The sequence below is a fragment of the Drosophila willistoni genome (genome assembly GCF_018902025.1).
Source record: "Drosophila willistoni isolate 14030-0811.24 chromosome XR unlocalized genomic scaffold, UCI_dwil_1.1 Seg144, whole genome shotgun sequence".
NCBI lineage: Eukaryota > Metazoa > Arthropoda > Insecta > Diptera > Drosophilidae > Drosophila > Drosophila willistoni.
In genome coordinates this window covers 7616184-7638184 of record NW_025814057.1, presented here as the reverse complement: position 1 = coordinate 7638184, position 22001 = coordinate 7616184, and the positions used below count along the sequence as shown (strand labels likewise).

The 22001-nt window shown below is 35.2% G+C and overlaps 2 protein-coding genes across 3 annotated transcripts; both read left to right on the top strand.

Annotated features, from left to right (window-relative positions):
* Window positions 1–2854: 2854 nt before the first annotated feature.
* Window positions 2855–7726, top strand: LOC6639207. 2 transcript variants are annotated; one of them, XM_023179426.2, is made up of 5 exons: window positions 2855–3383; window positions 3516–3632; window positions 3949–3987; window positions 4438–6949; window positions 7073–7726. In XM_023179426.2, the coding sequence occupies exons 1-5, from the start codon at window positions 2859–2861 to the stop codon at window positions 7591–7593; spliced, it is 3714 nt and encodes a 1237-aa protein (XP_023035194.2). In that variant the 5' UTR covers window positions 2855–2858; the 3' UTR covers window positions 7594–7726. The 2 variants fall into 2 exon arrangements, with proteins under 2 accessions (XP_023035194.2, XP_002062015.4); XM_002061979.4 differs by lacking the exon at window positions 3949–3987.
* A 10481-nt stretch (window positions 7727–18207) lies between these two features.
* Window positions 18208–21507, top strand: LOC26529596 (protein lin-28 homolog). Its single transcript, XM_023180367.2, has 5 exons — window positions 18208–18561; window positions 20266–20387; window positions 20447–20595; window positions 20684–20834; window positions 20983–21507. Exons 1-5 carry the CDS (start codon window positions 18504–18506, stop codon window positions 21109–21111), a joined length of 609 nt encoding a protein of 202 aa, XP_023036135.1. The 5' UTR covers window positions 18208–18503; the 3' UTR covers window positions 21112–21507.
* Window positions 21508–22001: the final 494 nt, after the last annotated feature.

Sequence of the window (22001 nt, the reverse complement as noted above, 5' to 3'; positions counted from 1 at the left end):
TTTTTTTTTTTTTTGTACACACACATTTCCGCACTCATCAAAATAGAATAAAGTGCAATTTGCAATTGCATACACCAAGTATCTCTGTGGGTGTGTGTGTATATGCACGTGTGTGTGTGTGTGTGTGTGTGGCATCCGTGTTGTTTCGTCGTTCTGGGTCTCACATGGGTGTGGGGGCCTCCTCTGGGCAGCAAAGTTCTCACTTATGCTATACAATACACACAACAGTTCGAATTCAACGTGCGTGTAGTTCACAGATTTTCATTTAGTTTAGTTCAAAAAACAAAAAAAAAAAAACAAACGAAGTTCCATCGAAGAACAAAAAAAATCGAACAAGATAAATAAACCAAAAAATTAAATAAAAGGGTAAGTGATTTCAACCCTTTAAACATTTTTTTAGCAGCCATTTTTTTTGTGAGTTTTTTTCTTGTTTCCTTTCGTTTTTTTTTGCATAATGCATTTCACCTTGAGAGATAAGAAATCTATTTATAATTCAAATGATAATAAGAGCAGCAAAAAGTTTTAAAATTTTAGATAAGATTTCTTTTATTTGTTTAAAGATATCAAATAATATTGATAATAACTATTATCTCTGAGATTTATGTGGGATCTTCGTTTCAATGGCAATGATGCAATCAACTTGAACAATTTTTTTGAGTTTTTAAAGTTATAGAAACATATAAATATACAATTTTCAATATTTCCATATTTAATATGATCTCAAAATATAATATTTGAAACATATTCTGATTTGCTATATTTTAAAGGATTTTTCTTAGATTTTTTATGATTTCTACTTTTAGAATCGTCTTTCATTTATATAGAAAAAAAATAAAATGTATAAGTTTTCCATAGAATCTCTTCATTATTTTTTGAATCTTTTTAAGCTAAACTCCCCTTTTGAATCATTTTAGAAAGTTCTTAACTAGGAAACTTTGTCACATTGTTGAACACATTTTTCACACACACACACATAGAGAGAGAGAGAGAGAGAAAGAAGCTCCCTAAGTTAAGGACACATCCTGCTGGCGTGTGTCTCCTGTTTCTGTTTCCAAAACAAAAAAAAAGAAAAGCGTGTAAAAGTTTTACTCTATGCATTCTTTTAATTTCATTGTTATTTTGTGGTTGGTCTTTTTGTGGCCTTGCACAATAAATTGACGATTGCGCAGCTAGCAAAAAAAAAAAAAAACAAAAAAAATACTTCTACGACTTGGAAAAGTTAGAATTTATTGCATGTTAGGGACTAAAAACTACCCGGTAACTATATCTCATATAGAAAAGTGCAGCAAAGTTGAAAGCTTTTCTACGCAATCCTCTCGTTGCGATTTTCCGAAAACTTTGAGTGAGAACTTACCCTTCCTTTCTTCCTCTCTGTCTCTCTTTCTCTCTCTGTGTGTGTGTGTTGCACTTTTGAGTGAGTGCAATTGTTAAGTGTGTGTGTGTGTGTGTGTGTGCCGGTATTGGGGCTGATGAGCTTTATGGGGGTCTATGCCGGTCGCTTTGCTTTCTATATGGGTCAGTAGTAGGAATAACTCTCGGTTGGCGGCATCTCAACTAACCAAGAACTAAAAAAAAAAAAAAAAGAACAAAAAAACAAAAAACTTAATTTATAATTTGTTGTTTTCTGTTGTTTTTTTTTTTGGGGATTTTTTGTTACTTATATATTTAAAAATATATAAAAAAAAACAATGCAAATTATTTGCATAGATGCAATGTAAAACCAAAATTTCATTTGCCTGATGCTAGTTGGAAATGTGCTGAAAAAGCAAAAGCAAGAGCAACATGGCGTATGCGTAATTTGTGGAACACGACCAGTGCGACGACGACGATGGCGACTATGAAAAAACGAAACGGAAAGTGATGCGTAATTTCCAAAAATCAAAAAAAGCAGCACAACAACAACTAGAAGAAGCAGAAGAAGAAGACGCAAAAAATAAAACAAAAGCAATAAAACAACAACAAAAACCACACACACACACAAAATGATTAAAAATTTCAGTGTGAGAGCGCAACTAAGCTCAATTAGCAGGAAATTAGTAAATAATATATGAAAAAAAAAAAAAGAATTAAACAACCAACAAAAACAAAAACGAAGCTAAATATATTTTAATACACCAAAATTTAATTGAAATAAAAAACAAAAAAAAAGCAAAAAAGCAAGCAAAATAAAACGAGAGTACAAAAGCAACTACTAAGCAAGCCAATAAATAAAGGAAAATCCAATCAATGTCCAGTGAGTGTAATGCAAAAGAGAACAAAAAAAAAAAAGGGGAAAACTATGAAAATAAAATAGATAATAATATTAAACAAATAAGACTTTATATTAGCTTAGTGATTGTTTTGTGTGTGTGGGGGGAAATGCAATGATTGTAAAGGGTGAGGTGGATATTAATTCATTTGAATGCATATGATTTTCTTTTGCCCCTGAACGTGAACGTGTAACCTCCATTAAGGCCATAATCTTGAACCTCATACAAAGACATGCCGATAACTAGAGAGCGAGAAAGATGAACAAGAGAGAGAGAGAGAGGAAATAGAAAGAAATGTCATTCACTCGTTACTCGTTACTTTAGAGATTTTTGAGTGTAAGCTTTTCAGAGTGAATTTTTCTAATGTAGGCGGGAAAAGTTTCTACTACAACAACAAAAACAAAAAACTTTGTCTTTTATTAATGTTCTACCTTTTTTTTTCTGTGCATTTTCAGAACAACAACAACCACACATTTAACTAGTAACAAGTAGCATAAAGAAGCCACTCAAACGAAACAATTTAGCTGTAGTCCAAACAACAACAATAACAGCAACACACAAGAACAACATCAAACAGCAACAACAAACAAGCAAAAGTTGTTAATACAAATGAAAATGCATGGACATCATCATCAGCAGCAGCAGCAGCAGCCACAGAGCCACAATATGAAGCCTGCAGCTATCAATTTACAACATCCTCAACAGCAGCAGCAACAGCAGCCACATCAGAATCCAAATCCTCAACAGCCAGCGCATCCACATCCAGCCACACATCCACCTCCTTCTCCAAACTCTCAGCATCATCATCCTCATCATCTTCCTCATCCGCATCATCATCAGCAACAGCAGCAGCAACAACAACAGCAGCAGCAACAGCAGCAGCAGCATCATCACCATCATCATCATCATCATAAATTGTCACGACGTGGACGCAGTCGCAGTCGTAGCCCAACACCAGATGGCACACAGGATTATGATGTTACGCGCATGCGTGAGGAGGATTTCGAAAGATTGGCTGTCTATCTGGTACCCGATGTTCAGGCTGAACGTGGTCTGCCAAATCGGGCAGATAAAACTCTGCCCCGCAGTTTAACACTTAAATCATCAATGGTCTACTCAACGCCAAATGATAAGGTAAGATACTTACGAATCTAGCTTGAACAAGTTGCGAATTATAAGCTTAAAACTGAATTATTGCTTACCTAAAGTCTTGTTGTCATTCCTACAATAATTTCTATTCCCCATTTTGTTGCTTGTCTTTGATAGACTGAAGGAGTTTGGAGCGGCGGCGTTATACCCCGCGGCACACGCTTTGGCCCATTCGAAGGCATTCCAACCTCAAATTATCCAAATGATAAGAATAAGGCGCGCTATTTTTGGCGGGTAAGTTATCCACGACCGAAAACAAAAAACTAACCTAACCTTAAATTAAGGGGTTCATTTCCTTTGGAATTTCTTTTTTATTTTTTAAATATTTTTTCTTTTGCATTATGCTTTGTTTTTTAATTTTAATCATCCAGCAAACTAACCAAAATCGTTTTTTCTCTTAATTTTTTAATTTCATAAACCAAAAAAAAAAAACAAATACAAACCCAAAACCCCGAAACACTACAAAAAAAAAAAAAAACAACCAAAAATAAAAAACAATTCAAAATTTGTTTGAACCAAATCAAAATCAAAAATCGATATAAAAAATCAGGTGCAGGGAACACGCCACATAACCTACGGGAATATTAAGGTACCATAATTGTATTCACCATTGATTTATGCTTTTTTTTTTACTCTCTCTCTCTCTCTCTCTCTCCAAGCGCTAACGAAACTCACCACAATTCACCATCATTTAACTATAGTCGTCTCTCTCTCTCTCTCTCTGTCTATCTCTTTATCTGTCTGTCTTTCTCTCGCTCTCTATCTAAACAACTAACAAAATGCACTGCTTCCTTTTCCTCTTTTGTGTCAAACTGTCTATCTCTTTCTCTCATTCATCATTTACCCCCTTCCCTACCATATCAACGTTTAGTAGTTTGTTCAATGTTGTCTTTATCTCTGTGTTCTCTTCTCCCACTCCTTCTATCTCTCTATCTACATATATATATATATATATATCTCTGATTTGTTTTACAATGATTTTTATGCATTTTTCTTCTCTTTTTCTATCTCTCTTTCTCCTGTGTTCTTTAACAAATAGATCTTCAAGGACGATGACTATTATTATTTAGATGGTTCGGATCGTTCACAATCAAATTGGATGCGTTATGTGGCATCTGCTTATAGTTTATCGGTAATGAATCTGGTTGCCTGTCAGCATATGGAGAATATCTATTTCTATACCACACGCGATATAATGCCCAATGAGGAGCTAATGGTTTGGTATTGCAAGGACTTCGCCTCTCGTCTTGGCTACGACGTTGATCCCGAGCGAACCATCTTTGGTGCCTGCAAACAGGTTGAAAGCGATGAAGTTGATAGAGAAGAGGATGAAGAGTGCATGGATATGGTCGATGAGGACGATGAAGCTGCCGGCAAGAAGGCACACTACACAATGGCAGCTCCAGCAGAGATACCCGCCGAAGTGGCTGTGAGTCATATAACCTATGTGATGGGTCTCCATTTGCCAGCTAGTGCAACAGTGGCGGCCGCAGCAGCCTCATCATCATCGTCAGGAACAGCCACCCCAGCACCTTCGGCACCAGCATCAGCTGGAAGCCAATCCCAAGTAGCGGCAACAGCTGCCTCCGGTTGTTGCACTCATGTCAGCACGACCACATCAACGACAAATCTTCACCCTCACATTCATCGTCATGCTTCCGTCATTATGGGTGGCCAGGATCGTTCGCCTTTGAATACAAGTGACAAAGAAGAGGCTGCCCGTTCGCCGCTCTCCGCCATGATGGCCCAAGATGGCAGCGTGCGTTCAGTGCGCTCCGATGAGGGCTATCACAGCAATGAGTGTCACGAGGATGGCCTTACCCCACCAGAGGACTCTAGCGATAGTGAGAGTGAACACAATTATGTGCTAGACTGCTCCAAGAAGGCCATTGCCCCCAAGGAGACGGTGATTGCTCAGGCACAGAAATCCGTGAATGGCAATAAATCACCGCAAACCGTGGTCAAGAGTCCCAGTCCGCCATTGGCATTGGCGCCAGTGCAGAAACATCAAACGGATGCCAATGACAAGAACGAGTATCGTAAATTCAAAGTGAAAATGCCTCTGAAATATGAAATCAAAAACAAAACCCTAAACTGTGTGAAACAAGAGCCCATCAAGGAGGTGGATGAGCTGCCACCGCATATGGTTAACGACGATGAGGACGAGGAGCGAATGCATGCCACCTCGACATTGGGAGAGGAGCGTGAATTGACCCAACAGCAGCCGGCATCATCGACGGTCATTGTGTTGGAACAATCGAGAACCATAGTGCCGCTAACGAAACCATATTATGAAAGTGATACGCCTGCCCTGCGATTCAGTCAGCCATCGTCGAGCATATTGGAGACAATACTGACGAGTCAACATCGTTTGGAGGCCGCTGCCCGTCAAGCGAATGCCGCCACACCGCCGCCCACATCACCGACCGAGATGGCCTATAGCTATAAGAAATCTCAGCGTTATGGCAATGCTGTTAGTCCCGACTCATCATCGAATTTGGGACAAAATCCTGAATGCTTGACCAACGACCAGGAGACATTAACCCGTTCGACTCTAATCAAGGGAGAGTGCTCACCGCCGCCAGCTCAGCATCATCTGCAGCATCATCATCATCACCATCATCACAATGTGATCTACTCGCCCCGACATGCCGCCTATCTGAATGAGGCCGGTCGCGGCGTTGTCGATGAGAGTCATCTGCATAGTGCCGGCTCACCAGGCAGCTATCCACCCTATCCGCACTATGGCTCTGGATCGGCGGCCACTTCAACTTTCCATTCACCTCCGCATAGTTCGCATTCGCCATTTGATCGGCAATCGAATGCATCGAGTGGTGCCGGCTCAGCATCAAATCTTCATCTGTTGCAGAGTAGCTCACAAATGCTTAACCATCCACTGATGCAGCCATTGACACCATTGCAGAGATTATCCCCATTGAGAATATCACCGCCCAGCAGTCTTAGTCCCGATGGCAATTCATGTCCACGCAGTGGCAGTCCCCTCAGTCCCAATTCATTGGCCTCCCGGGGCTATCGCTCCCTGCCGTATCCCCTGAAGAAAAAGGATGGCAAAATGCACTACGAATGCAATGTCTGCTGCAAAACCTTTGGCCAACTGAGCAATCTGAAGGTCCATTTACGCACCCATTCCGGTGAACGACCATTCAAGTGCAATGTCTGCACAAAGAGTTTCACCCAATTGGCCCATCTGCAGAAACATCATTTGGTACACACGGGCGAGAAGCCGCATCAGTGTGATATATGCAAGAAACGTTTCTCCAGCACTTCGAATCTGAAAACCCATCTGAGATTGCATAGTGGCCAGAAGCCATATGCCTGCGATCTATGTCCGCAGAAATTTACGCAATTTGTCCATTTGAAATTGCACAAGAGATTGCATACGAATGATCGGCCATATGTGTGCCAGGGATGCGATAAGAAATACATAAGCGCATCGGGATTGAGAACACATTGGAAGACCACCAGCTGTAAGCCAAATAATTTGGAAGAAGAATTGGCCATGGCAGCGGCAGCCACATCAGAGTGTTTAGGTGAGTGACACAGCCATGAGCCTTAACTCAACTCTCTTTCTCTAAGAGACTTGTGGAAAGTTGGGAAAGAAGTTTTTTGAGCGTTTCTTTAATTGACAATTGTTCTCCTCTATTCTTCTACAGATAAAGATCTCCCCGAGCCCGAGACGTATGAGCAATTGCAGCAGCATATGCAACAACCGGGACATCATACCCATCCAAGTCTAAGGCATTCCCCGCCCCGACTTATACCTTTGGGCGCACACCATCAACAGCAGCAGCAACAGCATCATCAACAGCAGCTTCCACCACCATCGCCGCAGCATCTTATGATGCCACAGCATGCGGCACCCATGCTGTTGACCACAGCTCTTCCTCCATTATCGCCGCATCCGCATTCGCATCATCCAGCACATCAGCAGCAGCAACAGCAGCAGCAGCAACATCATCACCAGCAGCAGCAGCAGCAACAGGCACAGACAACGTCATCTGCATCGCAGCAGCAGCAGCAACATTTGCCGCTGAAAACGTCACTGAAATCGCTGCAGGAATCAGCATCTTCATACAGTCTGCACAATCAGCCGCCGCCGCATCTTCAGGCCCAGGAGAGTCGGCCGTCGGTCATCGAGTCCTCCAATCAGCCCATGATCATTGAATGCACGTAGAGATTGTGTCGTTTTTATTTTTTTTTTATTTAGGCCGAAGGAGAGAGAATATCGGAGAAATGGAATATGATAAACCAAGTGCAATAAGAAAACAAACAAAACAAAACAAAAACAAGAAAAACAAACAACAAATTTCAAGAAATAAGAATTATATATACATATATAGATAAAAACCGAAAACAAAACAAAAATTTATATAATATTTAAGTTAACAACAACAAAAAAACAACCAGAAAAAAAAGAAAATGAGTAAAAACAAAAACAAAAAAAAAACACATAAGGCACAATTATACATACATAACGGTATTATTATATAGATTGTATATATTCAAGTTATATAGAAAACCCCTCCCCCCTTAAGTAAAAAAAAAAAACAAAAACAGAAGCCCTCCCTCCCCCAAAAAACCCTCCTACTCCCCATACGAACCATTGGAAATTTGTTAAATTTTTGCGCTATGAGGAGACACACGAAGAAGAAGAAGAAGAAGAATAAATAAGGAAGATCTCACCCAAATTGGCATTAATCAATCAATAATTTTTTTTTTTTTTTTGATCAAGCTGTGCTTTTTTTATAACTATATTTTTTTTTTGTATTTTTATATGAAAATGAAAAGAATTTGGAAAATTGGAAATGGAAATTTTATAAGAAATATTGTAAATTGAACAAAAGAAAGAAAAACTTAAACAAAAACAAACATTTGTGCATTTACTTTCGATGAGTAATTGGTTTTTTTTTTTATTTTATTTTATTATCGTTCATTTTGTAATTCAGTTTGATCATTCTTTTGTTTGTTGGTAGCGAGAGTGAGAGAGAGATGGAGAGAGAGATAGATCATATAGAAAGTATCATAAACACACACACACACACACCCATAAATATATATATATATATACCTATATATATTTAGATTCAAGTTGCCTTATTTGAATTTTGTTAAAAACTGAGAAAGAGATAAAGTAAAAGAGACGAAAAAAAGAAAAATAATTCATAAATACACACACACACATACATACATACATAAATCATATATTAACCATTATCATTATCACATTGCATCATAAACAAGAAATAAGAAAACAGATCTAAGATACGTATTTTATATAGAAGTATATATATGTATATATATATATTTCACTTCTTTATTATGTACATCTATATATATATATATATATATATTTGTATGTCCTTTTTTTTGTCTAGCTATAACTAACCAATGTGCATAAATATATATATATATATATATATATATATATATATAAAGTTTTGATTAGATCACACACACACACACAGAACATTAATTATATATAAAATATTATAAGTAGGAATTATGTTTATAACGAAAATGAAAAGATAATGAAACTTAGCTGAAAATCGGTGCTTTTGACTGTTTCCAATTTGTCCAAAAAAAAAAAAAAAAAAAAACAACAACAACAAGATTATATATATATATATATATATATAATAAAAAACCTAGATACGTTTGTATTTTGAAACATATATATTTACAGTATAACCCCATATATATATATATAAATTTATATATATATTTATCTAAAATTAAAAGATAATAATCAACTATATTGTATGTATATAGGTTAAAGTATAGCCACATATTTTCCAAAACTTTTCCAAAATTTTCCTTAACCAATTCCAAACTTTACCAAAACGCTCTCAAATTTCGCAATTTTTTAGTTTTGATCTTTTTAAATATATATACATAGATATAGGATATATATATATACATATATAAATATACTTAGCTAAACCCACTTTAAGCTTATAATATTAATGAGGCTGACTAGTTATATAAGTATTATATCTATATATATAGAACAGTCTGAATTACGCTCTGCAAATCAATTGAAATCAAGAAAATGGAAACTAAGCAAACAAAAAAGAAAACAAAAAAAAGTCTAGATAAGAAATAACACTGTAAGACAACACCAATTTGTAGTATATAAGTTTTTTTTTACAACTCTTTTTTTTTTTTTTGTGTTATATATATAAAAATAAACCTCTCTTTTGCTTAAGGCGAAAGAGAGGCTATGCGAGAAGCGAGTGAGAAAGAGAGATTTGGGGCCGCATAATTGAGACTAAGACTAAGCTTGTATATATATATATATGTATTTATATATATATGTATAAGATTAACTAAACTATATATACATATATATAAATAAATATATACATATATATATATATATTTTTTTTTTGTATTTGATACGAAAAGCAAAGTTAAGCAGCAGAACAACAAAAAGTCGCAGATGTTTTTAGTTTATAAGATTTAAATATTTAAGCAAAAAAAAAAACAAAATATGAAAAAAAAGAAGAAGAATGAGAAGCCTCTATCCAAGGAAAATATAAAATGAAGATAATCAAAATTATAAAACAAAAAAAAAACAAAAAAAAAACTGCATTTCTTTTCATTTCTTTTCGGTTTTGCTTTTGGACAACAACAACAACAACAAAAACAAATATTAACTTAGGCAGAGCTGCAAATACAAACAGTTTCCAAATCTACAATTATGAATGAATTTTCTAAAGTTATAATTAATGAAAAATTCATTTTGAGCATAACAAAAAGGACTTTGGCAAAATTTAAGAATTTGAAATAAAATTGGACCGATCAAACAGAGATATTGCAGCCCTGAATACTACACATACCACGCACACACACACAAACACACACACACACATAAGCATACATATAATACTTTCCTAATTGTGAGACTGAGACTGAATGAATTACTATATATACAGACATATACATACATTTATATATACATATATATAAACCACATACTCCAGATTCAAAATTTTGATTTTGCTATAATTCTATATTCTTTGATTTCCGTTTTTGCCTTGTAACATATATATATATAGAAAATTTAATCATATATATATATATATAGACTACATATAAATACATATATTATATATATATATATTTACAAATACATTTATCTGTAGACCTTAGTGAGCCTAACACTATATACAGTGGTGGTCAGCGGGTTAGCCCCTTTTTTTTTGTTTGATTTTAAATTTGATTTTCTCGGCTCCTAAGAAAGTTAATGAAGAAATTTTTTCAGTAATTTGTTGGTTATTGTATTTAGATGATGGCACGTAATTATTGTCATGCCAGCTTTCGGCGTTTTTTTTACAGGTGCGTTTGATAAAAAATAGGCCCCCAAATGCTGGCCATTAGTTTAGCCCGGTCTTTCCAAAATCTTTAATATTATAGTTAGACATGTGTATTCTTTGAAGAAGTTGTAGATCTAGGTAATCTAAGATAAACTGCATACCAAAAATTTTCATTTTAGCCCCAGTATTTGTTTTGGGGCCCATCGAAATTTCGGCATTTTGTATGTAATTCTTGAGGTCTCTTGGTTTGACGCCGTTTTACGATACCAATTTAAACTAAAGTAATATTTTCTTATTCTAAGTATTAAACTGAATTGAATTTCCCGTCAAATGATACATGTTTCATAAAAATCCGACAAAAATTAGATTGATTTCATCGCCCATACTTTAAAAAAACTAGGTAAGCAAAATTTCCCACACATCCTCCATCTCTTTCTTTGCACGCATGTATGGGAAATTTTTTTAATTTATTTTACCTGGTTATTTTTTAAAGTATGGGCGATGAAATCAATCTAATTTTTGTCGGATTTTTATGAAACATGTATCATTTGACGGGAAATTCAATTCAGTTTAATACTTAGAATAAGAAAATATTACTTTAGTTTAAATTGGTATCGTAAAACGGCGTCAAACCAAGAGACCTCAAGAATTACATACAAAATGCCGAAATTTCGATGGGCCCCAAAACAAATACTGGGGCTAAAATGAAAATTTTTGGTATGCAGTTTATCTTAGATTACCTAGATCTACAACTTCTTCAAAGAATACACATGTCTAACTATAATATTAAAGATTTTGGAAAGACCGGGCTAAACTAATGGCCAGCATTTGGGGGCCTATTTTTTTTCAAACGCACCTGTAAAAAAAACGCCGAAAGCTGGCATGACAATAATTACGTGTCATCATCTAAATACAATAACCAACAAATTACTGAAAAAATTTCTTCATTAACTTTCTTAGGAGCCGAGAAAATTAAATTTAAAATCAAACAAAAAAAAAGGGGCTAACCCGCTGACCACCACTGTATATATATACTATATATACATTTATATATATAGTAACAACCATGCCCAACAACTTTGTACAGAAATTGAACAATTGAAATCTGTTTCAGGATTCAAGTTGAACGAACAACAAGTAAATTTAAATGGAGAATAAATGGACTGCTTCTTAGTATAATAAGTGACTCTGATTTAAGTCGAACAAAAAAAAAAAAACAAAATAACAAAATCAATTATATAGTAAACCCCTTATGTATATATATATATATATCTTTATATATATATATATATATATATTTCCATATATAAGTATGTGTAACTTCTATTGCAAGTATCTTAGAAAGTATCTTCAATTTTTTTTTTTATTTGTTATACAATTGAAAATTGTTTTATCCACATTCTGCTAATCATCCACACCAAAATATACACCACACACACACACACACATACACTTACACAAAAATGTACAAAATTGGTTTTCATCAAAAGATATAAAACGCAGCGAATTTTCATTTGCAATCAGAATATAAAAAGAAAAAAAACAAAAAAAACGAATACAAAGATACAAATTGCAATTAAAATAGTTTTTGTTAACAAAAAAAATATGAAAATGATAAGAAACATCAAACAAAAAAAAAAAAACAAAAAAAAAAAGAAAGAAAAACTGTGTTAATTTTTTCTAGTAAGCCTCCCTGCCATGACCCCGCCCCAAATTTCCCAAATACCAGCCTCTTATCCTTGCCCTCCCTTCTATCACATCCCTCACACACACACACACACATACACACACACATTTACATATATACAATTACCTATCCGATTATATACATATATACATTTTCTATATGCAAAATTTATATATGCATTAAAAACATTTTTTTGAAAAGCAACTTAAATTCCTATTAATTATAGGATATATGACAAAAATATCTCTAAATATCTCTAAAACAACAACAAAAAGCAAAACACAACCAACAAAATATATAATAAAATACAAGAACGACAACAACAACCCAAAAAACAAAAAAAAAAAACATTATTAACGAAAACGAAAACAAAAAAAAAGTAAACAAAAGAAAAATGCATAAATAATAATAAACCAAAATTATTTCATACTAAAAAAAAAAGAAATGAGAAAATTATATTTTTCTTGGCATTTTCTTACAAGAGTTGTTGCATACTTTTGGGGGGCCAGTGAGTGCATACAATTTTCCAATTGGCAGAGAATGTGGAATGTGTCTCAAACATATATTTTGTTGAAGGAATTTACATTTTGTTACAAGAATTCTTTTGGGTTGCCTTTGTGGAGTATTAAAGTTTCTTTCATAGCTTAAAGTTTTATTTTTCCATTTCATTTAATTTTTAATTGATTTCCATTGTTACCATCACTAATATAAAATTTATTATGAATTGCGGTAATTCTTTTACTTTGCTCCTTCATCTCCTTCATTTTTCTCTCTCTCCAAAGCTCTGCTGCTTCAATTCCTTACTCCCGTTCACTCTCTCTCTCTCTCTGTCTCTTTTTTTATCTTTCAGTTTTCATTGACCGCTCGCTGTGATCGTTTCTCACTGGCAGTTTGCTTTTGTTTTTTTTATGCCTAAATAATCCTTAGAAGTAATTAATATATTTAGTTTTGCATAAACTTATTAGCTTTAAAATGTTTATAGTTACACTTAAATCGTTTTGGTATTTTCCTTCAAAGAAAGCGGAAAAGAATAAGAAAAATTTGCCTACGCTGCAGCGCGCTGCCTGGACCTCTGCCGCAGTCAACGTCTTAGGCAAAGCAACGAGAGAGAGTGAGAGTAAGATGGCCGCCCACTCTTCAGTGACTTTGTGTGTCTGTGTGCTTGTGTGGTTGAGAGCAAGTGTTGCGGTTTTTTGTTGTTTTTTTTTTGTGCTGTGTTTTTTTGTTTGTTTCTGTTTATGCATGTGAAATGCTAGCGGAAAACTGATAAGAAATAAAAGAGACAGCAAATTTTTACTGAAAATGGTAAGGTAAGTGCGCGTTTTTTATAAAACAGAAATATCGGTTTTTTTAACTTGGAAATTTCAATACATACATTATGAATATATAATATCTTTTTACATTTTTTATTTTCTTTTTTTTTTAAATCAAAGTTTGTTAGCTTTATTATTATGCATTTAAAGTAAATTTTGATTACAAAATTATTAAATAACTTAAAATTTTAATAAAACTCGAAAAGAAATGTGTGTTAGTGTTTAGTAATCGAAAAAATACCCGTTGAAATTGAAGAAGTTGCAAAGTTATGCCATCCAAAGTTTAACTAACTATTTACTTGACATCATGAGTACGATTAAAATCCTAACTCTCATTAAGAATGCTTCAAAAGTGTCGCCCATTCTCTTCTCTTCTCTTCTGTTCTGTTCTCTCTTCTCTGCTCTGTCGCCCTGTAAATGGAAACATCAATCAAATGTCAATCAATTGGGAAAAGTGGAACACTTTTCCTTTTCTTTTTTTTTCTCCTATTGTTTTTCTCCTCTCGTTTTCCCGATAATCAGGTCTCGGTCCTTCCCTCCCCCACCCCTCCTGCTGCTGTTGTTGTTGCTGTAACATGCAAATTGTGTGCATTGTAGCATAAAATCGAGACAAAGTGAGAGCAAAGAGAGAATAATTAAAATCCTGTGAGTAGGAAAAACAAATAGAACGACATTATTGATACCCTGTAAGCAAAATAAGTAAGAGATTGTATGAAAATAACATGAAAAATGGCAAATAATTTGAAATTTCTTGCCTCTAATTTTCATAGTTTCTCAAGAAGGTCATGTATATACACTATTTTACTCATCGATTACAGGGTATAGAAATGTATCCTGATTATGGCACATTCTACACAGACAAAGCATACAGACCAAGGCAGCAACGCTGAGCCTTCTCATTGCCACATGCCACATGCCACACGAGGAGGTGAGGTGCCGATCGGGTCAAATGGATATTTTGGACATGTACAACAATCAACCCCCTCTAGGCTAGGCTGGCCATCGTCAACGGCATCGTCATCACCCTCGCCATCGGCAATGGCTTTTCATATTTTCTGCGATTTTTGCATAGATTGTTTTCCCCCCCGCCCAGAAGAATCCTCATTCTCTGTGCATATTTAAAGCGGATTATTTTCAGTCGTTGCATTTTCATGGGCCCACGGGTGTGCGCCCTTTGTGTGTTGGACGGCTTTGTGCATGTCCGGAAATGCCGGACAATACAACTGGCCCGACGAGCCTAGGCCCCGATTGCAATTGCATCGCCTTGTTAATCCTGTTCCAATTATGCGCGCTTCTGAGTGCTTCGATATATCCCCTAATGGGCACTTTCGATTTCTGCCTTTGTGTCCTGTTTCTGGTCTCTTTGGCCAGAGGAGTCTATTATTGTCGGCAAAATATTGATTACAGGCCAGTGCAACGGCAGTTTTTCCATCTCTGTTGTGTGTGTGTGTGTATTTTCTTTTTTTTTTTTTGTATATATATTTATTGTGTTGATGTGTTTTGGGTGCGGATAAAAATCAAAACTGACCCTCACTGACCTCTTCTCATCTCATCCACAGTGCTGCATAAAAAGCGAAACCATATGCTCGGGGAAAACATTTCGTCCATGTGGGTTAATTAATTTATAAACTTTATCCAAAATGACATATAAAAGCTCATCGAATTGAATTATGTTTAAAGACTACATTTTACAACGTATTAAAGAGATGGCAATAAAGAAACATTTCCCCAAAGAAAGATATAGAAATATATTAGTATATAGCTAACCAGTAGCTAACAATTCGGGCTAAATCCCACATCTCCACAGAATTTCTCTTAATTCTGCTTAAAATTCAAACTTTATTGAAATCTAGTTGGTATTTTCTTTAGGAATTTCAAACACGTTCATCTTTAGGAACTTCCCAGGGAGCTGTGGTAACGTTTTTTTTAGAGAATAATTAAAGAATTACTTAAGGATTGTTACTACAAGTAACAGTATAACAACTTTCATTGTATCATTGAAAAATCCATTAAGTTCATATAAAATTACAATTCAAATGTTCTGTTAAAAAAAGAAAATTTTATTTGACTTTATTTTCGTTGGCGTTTCACTGTCTAAGACTTCTCGAGTTGGCTACGACTTGGTTAAAAATTGTTTCCGTTTATTGAATTATTAATCCAACAAAGATAAGTCCAAATAGAACATCATTTTAAGAGACTGTATCAACAAAAATTTTGTAAAAATTTATTCTTTCTGCTTTTATAATTTAAAAATAAAACCTAAAAGTTGTATCGAACTTTGCGCAAAGTTAAAGGGCCATTCACAAATTTTAATTAATGATATGCAGATATCAATTCTAATAGTTTTAAGCAGATATCAATTCTAATATATTTCACTACATTTGTCTTGATTTCAATGAAAACATTTCATAGCAAAGTCAGGTTAGATTTTCTACTCTTCGAGACAGGGTTTCTAAAAGTTTTGGATAAACTATTAAACTTTGACAATCTATTCGCCTAGACTCTAGACCCTTCAACTAATTCATTGACAAACTCTTTGTCAAAAATAACAAAATATTAGACAATACTTTTAAAAAATCAATTAGAAGTTGATTTTCGAACGTTTTTAATGATAACCAATCAAACAATTTGGGGAAAATCGTTACGACGAAAAGGTTTTCAGACAACAATGGCAATTGATTGATAATATATATTTATTCACCTCGAGCAGGTAAAGAAAAGATTTCAAATTAATCAATTATGTCGCCCAAATAATTTATATAACTTATAGGACTATATAAAAAGCATAACGTAACCAAATCGTTTTAAACACTATCATGTTTATAGGCGGATCTATGCGGGGACGATGAGGAAATTTGCTACCAAAAGTAATATAATAATATGCCGACCGAGAATTCAATTTTTCACACATATAAAGAAGTTTTGGAAAATTTTGCAAATCAAAAATAAAATCTAAAATAAATTTTTGTGTTAAAAGGCGTGCGAAAAGTTGTAAACTTTTTGCGAATATTGAACATTCCCAACCTATTGCATACTTAAAGGAGCTTATTTCTCCCATTTCACCGTGCTAGATCCACCTATGATCATGTTTGAGGCTTTGCAAGATTAATGAGGAAAAATATTGAACATAAGTCTGGCATTTTGATGGTCTCTAACCTTGAATTTTAAATAAAATTGTACTTGCTGGTTTTTTTTTTTTGATAAAGTAATGGCCAAAGTAATGCTTTTTAGCCAAGTTCTAAGTAAGTTTCTTTGCTAAAATGTTGAAAGAGACAGAATTGAATGCATTTCTTACATATTTAAGAATATCGATTAAGAGAATATCAGAAAAGTCTCTACACAGTAGAATCCGGTTATAACGACGCTCAACGGACCCACGATTTTCGTCGTTATATCCGGAAGACGTACTAACCGGAGGCCCATTCATATAAGTTTGTATTGGGAACAACCAATCACTCATCGAACTTTAGTCGCGATAACCAGACCGACGTTATAAGCGGAGTCGTTATAACCGGATTCAACTGTATACATATATATTTAATATATGTATTAAAAGTAATGCAAGTTTTGTGCAAACCCAAAATAAAAGTAAACCGCCCTAGTTTCAACTCGTGAACACTTTCCCGCCCTTATGTCCCCGGGCAGAGGCAGACATTGGCCATTCGACGAAGATTTGCCATGCCGGAGGCACGTGGCACACACATACATATACGTGTGTGTGTGCGTGTGTGTGCCACAATAATAGTAATAATAATAATAAATTGCATAAATGCATAAGGCAAAAATGTTGCGAAAAATGTTCTTGCAGCAGCCCAACAACACGATGCCACCCCTCAAAGAGGTCACACACACACTGGGTAGAGGGAGGGGGTTGGTTTTTGGCACGCGTCCCCTGTCCCAGGGACCTTTTGTTAGAGGGTAGAGGGTAGAGCGGCAGACTGCAGCAGGAGGGAGGGAGGCGGTTGCAAGATTTTTGGCCAATGCGCTGCAGTTTTTTATGCAATTTTTTGTTGTTCATTTTCTTTTTTTTAAGCCTGCCATCCAATGAGAAATCAACTCGTGCCACGTTCATTTTTTATGATGTGGCAAAACAGAAAAAAAAAAGAATCACACAAAGGCAACATTTTGGTGGTTGGAATCGCCAGGATCAGAGTCAGAGTCAGTCAATCAGAAAGCAGCAAGAAATCTAGCCCCTATATACACCACTAGCGAGTGTGAGTGTATAACAGTATGTAGGACAGTGTATAACAGTTAACACTATAATCAGAGATACATATATAGATAAAAACTCCCTCTCTCTCTCTCTACTTAACCTCAAATGCTTGTATTCTCTTTGTATTTTCTATGATCGGAATGGAGTATCTGTCAGATACATTTGCCTCGTTTTTCCACACACTCACACATACACACACGCATACTCATAAACAACAACAAAAATTTTCGGGGCCTTCCTAGAAATAGTTGAAAACCAAATGCGGAGTTCAGTGTGACGAAGTGCGTCGTGCGCAGCGGCAACGTTTTTTTTTTGCTTTTGTTGTTGTGTTTTTCCCCTTCTTGACTTGGCTCAGCTCAGTTTAGTTTTAGAGCTCTCATCATTTCTCTATTGAAAACGAACACGGGAAATTTCTTACAATATTTGTGTGTGTGTTTTTCTTTTTGAGTGCGTTCGCGTGTATATATATATGTATATATAGATCAATCCTATATATTGAAGAAAAATTCTAATAATATGCAGTTAAAGTGAAAGCAACAACAACAACAAACAATAATGGAAAACTCATTTCAATTGGAAAACAGTGACGGAACAACAACAACATCAACTCAAGGTAGAGGAGAATGGAGGAAAGAGTTACATATGGAAATTTGAAGCGCAACAAATTGTCAATTATGGAACAGTCACAGTTTCACATTAGCCCATTTAAACTAGTTTCGTATTTTATTAAAAAACACAAAATCTTATCAAACTCTTTACTGATTGGCCCATCGGCCGATCGGTATATAAAAACTGCGCAGTTTTTTGAGTGTGTGTTTTTTTTCGACATACATTTATGTATTTTTTTGTGTGTTTTTTTTTTTTGGGTCTCTGTTTTGATTCATTTTGTTTTGGTTTTTTATTGGCGAATCAGAGTATTTGTTTTTTTTTTTTTTGCTATAGCGCAGATCAATCAACCCTCTGATTCTGGTCAAGTAGAAAAAACCTTCCCTCAACTCTAGATTCAAGTTTGTAGGTTTTTGGTTTAAGTGCAATGATTTTTGATAGATTTGTTTGTTTCTTTTTTGGTTCTTATAAGACATTGACAGATACTTGACAATAGGAAAATTTATGTCTCTCCCTCTCTCTCTCTATCGCAAGAGTTTTTCCCTCTGCAGTTGTCTCAAGACATAAAGAAATATTTAGATAAGACCAAAAAAGAAAATGCATTCCATTCAAACGATAAGCAGAGTCAAAAATGGAACGCACTAAACATCTACACACACACACACACACAAAGACACATGAACACACTGTAAAACATACTCGAACAATTTATGAATGAACTCGAAATGAATTGGAAGAGATGGGGCAGTGGGAAGGGGGGGTATAGAGAGCAGTCATAATACATACAGGGACGGCATTTGGTTTAACCTTTAAAATAAATGCGGGTTTTGAGAAATTCAATCATCAAGCTGGAAAATTCTTAGAGAAAAGTGATTCAAGTTTAAAAAATATATTATACATTTATATTTATTTATTATAAATATATTGTAAATTTTGTAAAATTGAAGCACTTTTCTCTGGGAATTTGAAATTTGAAAAAATAATATGAAAAGGTCGTTTTCCTATATATAATCAGGACCTTTCGTAAGGGAATGTAAGTGGGATAAACTCGTTAAATTCCTCTTTTTCTGTCTAAACAAACTATTCGCTCTAAATATTAAAAATGTTTTGAAGATTTCCTAAGCCTTAGGGACTTAGTTTTTGAAATACTTAGATATACATAGAACTAACTACTTTTTGACTTAAAATTTCATGAACAAATTGTAAAGAAATGAACATTGATGTGCTGTTAGAAGATATCCTAGATGGCAAATCTTATTGAAAGGATTCTTATTAAGAATTTGTGATAAAATAAACCAATTGGGCCTATTGGTTGTTTAAAACCGGCCCTGAACATTCCGAGTAATTGCGTATCTGTATGTCAGTGTCTCACTCTATCGCTATCTCATTCACTCTCTCTGTGTTTGCGTGAATGAGATGGAACTCACGCATGTTTTTTAGATAATGCCCATAGATTTCTATACAATAGAAAAGACAACAATATGAAACCTGTTTTGGTTGCGTCTTGATACCTTGGTCTTGGTCTTGGGCCTGGGCCTGGGTCTTTGTGGCCTTAAGGCAAATGGGACAAGGACATGTTCGTTTGTTTCCCAGCTGCCGCGTTACTTGAATTATACAGGATATAAATGGAATTTTTTGTTGTTGTTTCTTAACTCTTTTTCCGCCTCTCTCTCTCTCTCTCTATTTCTGTGTCTCTCTATCGGGTATATAGCAATTTCAAAGGAAGCGGAATGCGGCTGTGTGCGTTTGGGTAAATGCAAATGGTTTAATGTGGCCAAAGGATGGGGCTTTCTAACGCCCAACGATGGCGGCCAGGAGGTCTTTGTCCATCAGGTGGGTTGATCAAGTTAAAATCAAAGATGTAATACAAAGAATTGTGAAAAATTCCACAGAGTGTCATACAAATGTCGGGATTCCGTTCATTGGGCGAGCAGGAGGAAGTGGAATTCGAATGCCAGCGGACAGCAAGAGGTTTGGAGGCCACCAGAGTATCGGGTAAACAGGGTGATGATTGCCATGGCAGCACCTACAGACCAAGAATGTAGGTTTCCCACCCCCACTCCTCGTTGGATTCCATAGATTTTCATCCTGATTTGTTTTTTTTTCCTCCCCCCCGGTTTCTTGTGTAGCAATCGACGAACTCGCCGGATGCGTTGCTATAATTGCGGTGAATTTGCCAATCATATTGCCTCGGAATGTGGCTTGGGGCCACAGCCGAAACGTTGCCATCGCTGCCGGAGTGAAGACCATTTACATGCCGATTGCCCCCATCGCAATGTGGTGAGCTTTTCCCCAACCCTTAAGCCTTAATTCTCACCCTCACAACGAAAGAAAGAGACGGAGAGAGAGAAAAAAAAGAAAACTAACTAAAAGCTAGGCAATTTCTAAGCTTAATATTTTGTGGAATTTTTTTTTTTTGTTACTTTAGACACAAACCTCACAGCGACTCGGCAGTAAAAGCCCCCAAGAAGTCGATGAAGAAGACGAAAAGCAAGCGTCATCATTATTATCATCACCTTTGACCAACTCATCGCCAACAAAATCAACGGGTTCTTAGCGGCTCCGAAGCAGATAAAGATGATGATGAGGATGAGGATAAAGATGGACTAAAAGAAGTTAAAAACTTCATGGCGAAACAAAACTTTCTACCTTTTTTTCTGTCACCGCAAAACGTACAAAAATCAAAGAAATCGAACGTACAACAATTACAATTAAAAATACATTTACATATAGTTTATTTAAGCATTAAGTGCAGTAGGTCAAACTAGCATAGTTATTAGGCATAGTCAACGAGTGAGAGGACTGAGCGATGCTGCTCTTGTCCTTTATTTTAAACCTAAGCTTACTTATTTTTAGTTAAATCTACTAAGTATATTCTTCTTTATTTTTTTTGTTTATGTAAAATGCAAAAGAAAAAGAAAATAAACTAAAGGCCATGTAATGTAATGCTTAACTTCTACTGAAAAATCATTCAATGCATTGCATTGCATCATGTACATATATTTTTCACTTTCAGCTTCAAATGCATCATCGTCATCATCATCATCGTCATCATCATCATCATCATTAGGTGCATCAGGAATCTAAAAATTACAAGGCGCCTGCGCCAAATGCCAGCCAGACCAACAGCTGCTAAAGGTTCTCTCATTTCGATGAATTGTTGTGAAATTTCACAGTGCAACAGCAAAAAAAAAGCCTTGTGGATTAAGGCGGATCTTGAATTCTGATATGAAAACGAAATTAGTTCGTATAAGAATCATTTTTAGTCACAAATTTTTAATGTCTCATAATTAAAAAAAAACAGCAGAATTTCTGCATACTTTTGGGGGTCGAATTTCAGACATTCCACTTACCTAGCTAAGTTACAGCTTGTGCCATGAATTTTGATGCGATATTTATTATAATTATTAACATTCTTAAATTAAACTAGTTTTCAAGTGCATATTG